The sequence below is a fragment of the Carassius gibelio genome, chromosome B16 (genome assembly GCF_023724105.1).
Source record: "Carassius gibelio isolate Cgi1373 ecotype wild population from Czech Republic chromosome B16, carGib1.2-hapl.c, whole genome shotgun sequence".
NCBI lineage: Eukaryota > Metazoa > Chordata > Actinopteri > Cypriniformes > Cyprinidae > Carassius > Carassius gibelio.
The window spans coordinates 26,465,304-26,475,771 of NC_068411.1; the positions used below are offsets into that span (position 1 = coordinate 26,465,304).

At 35.0% G+C, this 10,468-nt stretch overlaps 1 protein-coding gene across 1 annotated transcript; it reads right to left on the reverse strand.

Moving 5' to 3' along the window:
• Positions 1–2: 2 nt before the first annotated feature.
• Positions 3–8,592, reverse strand: LOC127975471 (semaphorin-4A). The gene is made up of 14 exons (XM_052579593.1): positions 8,417–8,592; positions 6,911–7,071; positions 6,709–6,765; positions 5,576–5,671; positions 5,411–5,504; positions 5,211–5,330; positions 4,908–5,041; positions 3,260–3,441; positions 3,005–3,146; positions 2,624–2,813; positions 2,424–2,539; positions 2,109–2,272; positions 1,565–1,632; positions 3–1,014 (listed from the first exon to the last, which is right to left on the reverse strand). The coding sequence occupies exons 1-14, from the start codon at positions 8,517–8,519 to the stop codon at positions 338–340; spliced, it is 2,304 nt and encodes a 767-aa protein (XP_052435553.1). The 5' UTR covers positions 8,520–8,592; the 3' UTR covers positions 3–337.
• Between the last annotated feature and the right edge of the window lie 1,876 nt (positions 8,593–10,468).

Here is a 10,468-nt window from a genome sequence, read left to right on the forward strand (position 1 = left end):
CACACACATATATAAAGTCTTTATTCTTTTATTTATACATAGTGAAAAACATCATCAACTTATGCAATATGCCTTTTTTAACAAACAAGCCATTTTTTTCATGACTTACCATAAAATCCTAAAAAAAAAAATCTTAATTTTGATTTCAGTGTTGACTGAACAATGGTTTTGAAAAAAACATTTGATAACCTAAAATGATAAAATATAAATAAAATCAAATTATTATTAGGGGTAACGTTCTAGCGATCACATTGTTATTTTTTCAAACTAAATAACGGTCCAGAATTAATCTTTAGTTTGTGTTATCTTTCTATATAGATCCTGCTGGTTTCCGGGCTCAGCTTTTCTGTTCTTCCAGTTCTGTTTGCCAAATATTGTCTGATTCTGTGTCTTTAGGTTGTTTCTGAGGGGTGGTTTTGTTGCACCTCATGCTGCGCCTCCAAAGGACCACAAAAGCAATGAATACAAAAAAACAAATGACAAACAAAAGGCAAAAAACAACCATTTCAGTATAATAACTCTTCTGTGCAATGTAAACATCGTCTTTTCCTGCAGTGTTCATGTTTTCAGTAGATTGATGATTAGTCCTGTCTTTTTTCTCACTGGTCCTGTCTGCTGTCATAAATGCATCCTTCTTTTCCCCTTTTGTAGCTTCAGATTCATCAAACTCAATTGTTGTGTAGTCATCAGGAATGGGCTCTGTTTTTGTGCCCTCATCAAAGTCCAGGTTGACGTCCGGTTGCTGATGTGATGAAGGGAAAGAACGAGGGATGACAGGGAGAGTTACAGCGAAGGTGGCAATGATTTGCTTGAAGCCCAGTTCCTCAGACACGCAGTGGTAGGTGTTCACGGTCTCTGGAGTTACGATGAAAACAAGACTGTTGCCTGTCCACTGCATGTACGGAAACTGAGGAACGATGCTGTTGTTCAAAAACCTCCAAGTCACCTCAGCCAGTCTCGACCTCGAGTGACATGGTAGAACCACAATCTCATTTAACTGGGCAATCCGTTTCACTGGAAAAAAAGACAAAGGTATAAGTTTTATCAAATATTACAGATACACATTCAGTGCAACTAAACTCATAATGGAGTAGTTCGTCATCAGAACTGACTTGCTCACCAATGGATCCACTGTAGTGAATGGGTGCCATCAGAATGAGAGTTCAAACAGCTGATAAAGTAATCTTGTCCACATAAGACTCCAGTTAACATCTTGTAAAGTCAAAAGCTGCATGCTTGTATAAAACAATTTCATTATTAAGGGGTTTTAAAACTTTGAACTAAAATACCAGCCCATAATAATGGCACAAATTCACTGCAGAGTATCCGATTCCGATGAAGAAACAAACTCATCTACTTCTTGGATGGCCTGAAGGTGAGTCAGTTTTAGTAAAATGTACTATTTTTAAATATCTGAAAAAATGTCATACTAGAATTTCACATTAAGCATGAAACTTCCATTGCTTGTTGGTGATTATAAATGGAAAATCTGGCACCTTCACCAATAAACACCATGTAGTGACAAAGAGGTTGCTTATGTCAATCACACAGAAAACGTATTAACCTGTAGCAGGAGTATTTTTGAACTCTGTGCAGTGTTCACTGACATTTCCACTTTCCACGTCCTGTCGTCTGTGTTTGAGACACAAAAAGATAGTAATAGTAGTGAGGTATCTGCAGTATCAGATCATAGCACAACTAAAAAAAAAAAGAAAAAAAAAAAAGGAAAAAGTGCCACTTTTCATCTCCATCAGAACAGTGTTTTTTGCTAATACTAAAACGAATGAATATATAAAATCTAACTATTTACTTTTTTATGTTTTCATGTTAATTTAAATAATAAAAAATAAATAAATAAATAAAATAAAATAAAATTAAATTAAATTTTGGAAGAAAAAAAAACTTACATGAACATTTTTAACATTGCCCTGCCAACGAACAAAATCAAAAATAATAATAAATAAAAAAATACTTCAACTGTATAAAAATAATTAAAAAAATCACACTGTGTCAGATCTTTACTTTTTAAGTGGGTGGTTTTTGACCAATTTAGTGATGAGTATGACTGTCCAAGATCTTTCAGATATTAGTACAGAACAGAAACTCACAGGTTAGACCCCATTCTGGACACAGAAGCACAGGCTCTGGTCTCTGAGTCCCATCCACAGAACGGGTCACGTGCCAGCACACACTCTGCACAGTTTGGATAAACTGAGCAATTGAATACAGGCACTCTGAAGACACCCTCAGAAGCGCTGATAAACAGCACACCCTACAATTCACAAAGACCATTACTTAATCCCATTATAAATGGAATAAATTATGGCTCTGTTTGGTATTACAGGAGGATCGAGTTATAACAAAAAAACTAGTCTCAAAAATTACATTCAAATCGTTCACAATAAGATATAAGACAAAAAAACCTTGCTGGTAGAGAGAAGGAAGTTTTTCACATATTGTGGTTGCTTAAATATCTGAATTTCTTCAATGATATGAGGACCTTTATCCAGCAGTACGACTTTATGAAGAAAGCCAGATTCTGAAGAAAACACAGAAAGGGACATCAGGCCATACACAAATAAACATGAGAAGTGATAACTAAATCAGTAATCTATGTGTGTACCGGTGAGCAGGTAAAGGATGGTGTAGTTGTGTCCATTTGCTGCTTGAGTTCTCTGAACAGCTAGATGGCTATACCGCTCTTTTGTTGAGGAGAAAATCAGTTTCTTCCCAACAGGACGCACAACTTTTTCAGTAAGGAAGCTCTTTTTTACAATGTTTAACACATGGTCATTGTCGTTGAATAATCCACACTGTGAAGATACAAGATAAATCTTGTTACACAGTGGTTAAATCTGCTGTGTATCACTGTCTGAATGCTAAAATATGTACTCCGGTCCCAGTTTAATTTGTTACTATAATTAAACCATTGGCAGAAGATTACTGTGTCTCTTTGCATATAACATATATACTGTATACTTTTGGCTCTCTTGGTCTGTGTTACCTTGCCGATTTTACCGTCTACATTTGGTTGACGTGTCCAGTGGTTTTCATTCAAATTGTATGTCTTGTAATCCCCTGAAAAAGCTGCTTTAATATCTGTTAGACTGAAAGCACAGACTGCTGACAGAACAGATGAATATGCCCTAAAAGAGACAGAGAGAGATGGGAAGTAAATGTTTACACAGACCTCACATGAACTTTCGGATCAGTGAATATATGTCATCATGATGGTGGGTTTGATTTATATAATCGGCACCATTGTGTGGTAAAGACTCCGTAGAAAAGGGTGTTGTCAGGAGATTCTTCATTCATCGGGGACAACTTGAAAATATCCTGCAGCTTGTTGAACAGGAGCTCATTCCCTTGTTGGCAGACCAGCTGAGACTTAGCGAAAGATGTCCAGCGTTTCTGTAAGGTTAGGCTTCCTCCGATGTCATTCTATTAAAAAAAATAATTAAAAGATTTAGTACTTTAGTACTTTATATAGACCTACTTAAAGGGGGGGGGGGGTGAAATGCTCGTTTTCACTCAATCTCCTGTTAATCTTGAGTACCTATAGAGTAGTACTGCATCCTTCATAAATCCAAAAAGTCTTTAGTTTTATTATATTTATAAGAGAAAGATAGTCTGTACCGATTTTTCCCTGAAAAACACGACCGGCTGGAGGCGTGACGTGTGGGCGGAGCTAAAGAATCACGAGCGCGAGTAGGCTTTTGCTTTGAGAGTGTTTGGAAGCTGTGACATTACCGTGAGGAAAAAAACCATCATCCAAAACAAACCATGGCTAACAGTCAGATTCAGCGTACAGTATATTTATGATCCAGAATCAGATACAGAGGCTGATATTTAACAAGAACAGCATCAGCAACGACGTCTCTATGTGGTATATACTGAAACTGTATATATTTGCTTAGCGGTTTTGGAAAATTAATAAGTTCCACTTTATGTCGTCTTTTTTTCTTTTTCTTTTTTTTTTTTTTAAGCTGTAAATTCGGAAAGTGCAGTTCTATGCCAACATCGCATGTTGTTTACTTGATGTGCTTACACGCCGATAGCTAAGTTAACAACACAGAGAAATTTGAAGCAGTTTTCCTCACCGCCTGCGGTTCCAACACATGATCGTGACCCTTTTTCCTTGGGACTGCATTATCCTTCAGAAATAAACGATGTGCAAATCCGGCGTCAAACTGGGCCTTGTTTGTAAAACAAGCATCTTCGAAATGCAGGGAACAAACAAAAACACTTGCAAAACTCTGTTGATGCTCTGTAAAAATAAACTCCATCCACTGGTCCCTTAATGCTGTTTTTTTTTTTTTTTTGGTAATCTGTGCAGGGTTGTCTTGCCCTGGCAACCAAAAACACACTTATTTTGTGACAATTCGGTCTCTCGCTCTGATCAGTGAATGTCACTGCTCTACTATACGGGAGCGTGCGCTCTTTCGGCAGAAGTGCCTTAGGACCCATATAAGGAAATTCCGCTCCATCTAACGTCACACAGAGCCATACTCGAAAAAAACTTTCGGAAACTTGTGACAAACGGGAAGGAGTATTTTGGGAACAAAAATACTCCTTCAAACGTACAACTTAATTTTTGAAACTTTGTCCATGTTTAGCATGGGAATCCAACTCTTTAACAGTGTAAAAAAAACTCAGTATGCATGAAATAGCATTTCACCCCCCCCTTAAGTTTGTTCAAAATGCCCTTTTGTAAAAACATTTAAAAAAAAAAAAAAAAAAAAAAAAGAATATCTATAATTTAGCAACCCTAGCTACTGAAATTTATTTTAAACAGAACACAAAGTTCACTTCAGTGTTTTTAGTTGTTGTAGTGTTTGCTGACAAATAATCCAGTCTTTGTAATTTCTTTAATTCTGATTCAGAACAGGAGAAAAATGAAGTCTCACCGTGCAGACCTGTGCCACACGAGACACAGTAAAAGAGCTCCGAAATGAGTCTTCAATCAAGTCCCCAACCTCAGTAAAGAAGAGCAGGATCTTTCCTTCACTGGCGACATGTGTTGAACTTATGAAATCAGGTTCTATGAGAAAAACAAACCAAAATGGGATAATTCACTCAATTATGCCCCTTTCATGAATTCAATCCTCAAACTTGTGTTACAGGCCCATATAACCACTAGGCCATCAAGATCAAGCTTTGTATATGTTAGCACTATGGCAGCATTAATTTAGAGGAAAAAATATACAAACCCTGTAGCAATTTTGGTACAGTCTCAAGCTCCAAGTTATTGCGTGTTCCTCTGCTGTAACAGCGAGATATCACTCTCTCCTCAAAGTAGCCAACTTGGGTTGCTGTATACAGCTCTTCATCTATCAGAGAGATCACAGTTAAGTGTGTGAGAGCACTAGATCAGGTGAGGTCATTCCAAAAGGTGTTTCTGCCCTCTCACCAACAATAGTGGCTGTGTTCCTCTGGCTGGAGCTGGAGGGACAGCAGTTTTTGGCATCCTTTGTGTCTCTGCTTGCTCTCAGAGAACTTGCTGACTAAAACAGAGAAAATGTGTTAGAACAAATTCCCATCTATCAATCTGTGCAATTTATGTATTTGAACTTACTATGATAAGGGCTTTTGGTTTATAGGCATTTGTCCCGCAGACATAAAGGTGTGTAGAGTTGAAAAACTGCAGAATACTAATGAAGTTTCCACAATCCTGTTAAGGACGAGCATAAAAATAAAAAATAAGAGGTATGTTACGATAAATATGAAGCTTGTAAAAATCTGCAATCATGTTAATGGCAATGAGGTCAATCACATGATTCCAATTCGTCTTAATTTGTCCATCTTTTATGTTAGTCAAAAACAGAGTAAGCATACAGTGCGTTTAAAAAATGCTAATTTTCCATCATGAAAATGTTTTACATTTCTGAAGATTGTTTTCAATTTCAAAACCTTTTTTTTTTTTTTTTTAGGTGGGACTAGTTTGGAATAATACAAATATTTATGTTTTTGAAAGTCTCTAATGCCCACCAAGGTGGCATTTATTTAATAAAAAATACTGTAAAAACTGAAATAGTTATCATTTAATAATTGTTTTTTTTATTCAAATATATTTTACAATTCTAAATATTCCTGGTATGGCAATGTTGATAAATAAATCTATATGTACTGTGTATATTAATTATGTATATATACTGTAAATACACATACATACAGTATATATTTGAAAAATATTTACATGTATTTACATGCATATATTTATATATAAAAAAAATTATTGGATATATACATGCACGAGTGTGTATATATATATATATATATATATATATATATATATATATATATATATATATATATACACATATATACATATATACATATATACATATATATACATATATATATATATACATATATATATATACATATATACATATATATACATATATATATATATATATATATATAAAATAAATGTACACAATACACACATATATACTTTGTAAACAAAAATGTGTGTGTATATATATATATATATATATATATATATATATATATATATATATATATATATATATATATATATATATATATGTATATATATATAAATATATATATATATATATATATATATATATATATATATATATATATATATATATATCAGCTTAATAATTTGCCATTGACCGATACATACAGTGAAGGAAGTTTAAAGCTCCAGGATGATGTTAGTAAAGGTAGATTACATACCTTCCTTTGGGCCATTGTACAGGTTTTCATATTTTGTGGAGATGCTGCCCATTCCAACTGTAAAAACGTAAAAATTTGAACAGTAACTTCTATATGGAATTTCCCCTCCACGTCTAGGGTGATTTTCATGGCAGAATTTCAGAGAGTTGAAATCTGAAATATATAGCACTATATTCCAGTAGGTTCACACAATCTTTCTCACCTTGTCTTTGAGTGTAATATTATCAGGTTGACTGACGTCCAGAGATAGCAGAGCATCCTGAGCACCAACAAACAGTGTGTCAGCATCAGGACTGAGCAGCAGAGTGCTGGTGTTCTTCACAGTAGAGCTGTGGTAAATGACCAAGAGACGCTCTGAGCTTCCTGTGGAAAACAACAACAACCACCCCTCCAGTTTTACATTTCTGAGAGACTGGCAAAAGACATAAAAATGATTTTTTGTTTTTTTTACATCTCTGTTTGCTTTTGACCTTTAAACAGTGATAATATTAACGTTTAAGCAATGAAACCACAAGACTGACACTCCTTTCCTCTTTTTGATCTGAGGAAATAAGCAAGGCCAATGAGCTGAGGTTTAGCAATACTGCACATACAGACAAGCAGAAATACGACTATATGATTTTGCTGTGTCGTCTAGACAACTCTCTTAGAGAACGCATCATTTATATTAGCTGATACATGACAACGTACATAGCCACTAAATAACCTCAGTGTGGTGTACCAAACCAAATTTTATCATTTGCTCCACAAGCAACAGTTCTTATTATTAGCAATGCTGAAACCCATTGTGGAAATCTCTTTTCAAGATTATTTGAAGTAAAAAAAAAGCATTTATTTCAAAATGTTCAATGTCTGACTTTTAATTCATTAAATGTATCCTTTCTAAATAATATTACTTTCTAAATAATAATAATTATTGTAAATGGAAGTGCATTTCAGAATAGTTTCAAAACAGTTCCTCTTCCAAATAAATAAACAAATTAGTCATACGTAAAACCCCTGACATTGTCAAAAAAATCCTGACATTTCATGGCTTTTATCGATCTGTAGAAAAGTCTTTCAACTACTTGTCCTCAATCATGACTGGTGTACTCTAAAGCAAAAACTAACCACAGTCTTAAGACATGCTTCTCTGCAGCAGCAGACCGTTGAGCGTGTGCTGCAGATAAAACGGTCAGCGGTGGTTTCAAGCAAGCAGCATTTAGACCATCAAGCATTTGCAGAACAACAAAGCGAAAAATGAACAAAGCCACAACTTACATATTTAAAGAAGAAAGATTACAAAACTTACACAATGTGTGTTTGCCCAACATGACTGAGCTATTTGGCCATCTGAACATGGGTCATATTTATGAAATGAGTTTCAATTTACTACATGTGAATCAAATGCAAAGATTTCGCTTGTGATTCGTGAATAGAAAATACTGAATTCTTTTCTTCAAAGTTGAGCAGATTTGCATGACAAAACTACTTCATCAGGTTTGAAAACAATAAATCTAACAATAAAAACATTCTGACAGAAATGTGGTTACAAATGACTGATATTAAGAGCAGTCTGACTGATAAAATCCAGTTTCTTGCTTAAGGATGTCTACTAGAACACCTGTATTTATCTATACTTTGCCCTGAACATGCACATCTATAAATGTGAGTTTTTGCACCAGTAAAATATGTCTCGCTATCATCTATCAAACTGAGCTTCACTTACCCTGAGAGAATGACATGCGAGGACGCAGAGAGGCCTGAGATGGATCCGTCAATACCAAGAGGAGGACCTTAAATATCCAGATCCTAAACAATCCTGCCATCATAACGGATGTTTTAAGGTAAGGAACCTGTTCTGATCAGCTACCGAAACAGCAAGTGACTGAATCACACTTCCTCTGATTTGACCTTCTTGAGCGCAGCAGGAAGGAAGAGTAAAAAAACCTCAAACCACTCTGAGTTGACTGCTCTCTTACTCAGTATCCACTACTAAACACTTACTGCTAATGCCACTTCTTCTGACAGCAGCACGGAACTGAATTATAATGATACTATCATAATATCTTTTTATATTCAATATACTTTTTCTCTTGGTGTATCTAATTTCTTGCAAATGTAATTTTCTTAACTGGTAACATTTTAGTTTACAGTTTAAGGTTCCATATACTGTATTAACCGTTATCTGCATTGGTAAACATCAACTAAAAATACTGAGTATTATAAAAATGCAATGTGGAAAGTTTCTTGCAGTGCTGCCCTTATAATATGGTATGTTAATATTTTTGTACTAGTTTTGTTTCAGAAGCACAGCTATGATGATATCTAGGTACACTATAGGTTGTGAAAGAGCTAGAGAGTGAGTGTTTAGGGATAAGGTACAGCATGTGGTTATAATAGGGGATGTGGACACAATTATAAAGAACATTCTGATTACAGTGAGAACAGACCACATTGCTATTTTAAGGTGTAAAAGTCAGCTGAAAAAAAAACTGAAGGTAGAAGAAGAGCAATATTTTTAAATGGACTTTCACTAAGGCATAAAGTCTTTGCTTAGAAGGAGAGGAAATTAGGCAAGCAAGCAACCTCACAGAGGTAAAGAACAGTTCAGTGAGTTCAGAAAGTCAAAATACTTTTCTATTATCATTTTTAACATTTAACATTTAGTCGCTCAGTTCCAGAAGTAGCTCTGAATACAGAAAGATGCCAAAATGAAGCTATGAGATAGCGAGAAATAAAATAAGAATTGTGATATGAAAGTCACAATTATTTAATTATATATAGACACAGTTTAGTTTTTTCTAATTTAAAAAATTTAAGCATGAGCCTTAGGATAAAACAAATTCATACAGGACTGTCCAAAGTGTAGATTGCAGCCTATCATATGACCCCTTTAAAGGAAAATGCTACAAAACAGCTTGCTCTGAAAAGAGCTATTTTTGACAGGGTAAAAAGGGTGTTGTTTTACACTACCATTGAGAAATTTTAACCAGACTGTTCATTAAGACCCTAAAGAATCATATCAACTTGTGGAAACTGGGCATCCCATGACCCCTTTAAAATGTAAATGATTCGTTACTACTTTCAAACACCTGCAGATCATTGAAAACATTTCTAGGTGGCAAAAGTAGAATTCTGATTAATCCATGTTCAGTTACTTACAGGTGTATAGTTTCGAAGATTGTGATTTTAAATGACACTATTTTATTAGCAGATAGTCTGACAGGACTTGATTTATATAATCTTATTTGCTTATTTGGGATTTTTTTTGTTTTGCTGAATGCACTGCAAAGATGGACTGTTTACCTATGGTTTATATGTCTGCACTCACACACTTTGTCTTTGGATTTTTCTAAAACCTGTATGTGCTCGTAGAAATATGCCTGAAAAAGCTTGACTCATGACAGTGTTTCCTTATTCCTCTACCACAGTAATTCTCAAATCCTGCTTCTGGGGGCCCTGAGGCACGGCATATTGAGATGTTTTCCTTCTCTAACGCATCTAATTCAACTCCTCATCTCATTATTAGAGGCTCCATGACCTGATTTGTGTGTAAGATTAGTGAGACTCCTAATAGGTGCAGCGCTATGGGGCCCCCGGGAGCTGGATTGAGAAACACTCATCTAAGACCGTTTGAGCTGAAATCGCTCTTTCACAAAATCTCAGAAATGCTAGCAAAACTAACAAAATGCTAGTTTATTATCTAGTTCTGGCTATATATTTTCCTTTAAAACAGAAATTATTATTTTGTGTTCAAATGTCAGAAAAAGGGTCAGTG

What these genes read in the sequence shown, in the direction of transcription:
- LOC127975471 (XM_052579593.1), bottom strand. Translation starts at nt 8,519, where the DNA reads ATGATGGCAGGATTGTTTAGGATCTGGATATTTAAGGTCCTCCTCTTG. An exon ending in GGAGTCTTTACCACACAATG is followed by an intron (nt 3,147 to 3,259) that starts GTGCCGATTATA and finishes TGTCTCTTTTAG; the next exon opens with GGCATATTCATCTGTTCTGT. An exon ending in CATCCTTTACCTGCTCACCG is followed by an intron (nt 2,540 to 2,623) that starts GTACACACATAG and finishes TGTTTTCTTCAG; the next exon opens with AATCTGGCTTTCTTCATAAA.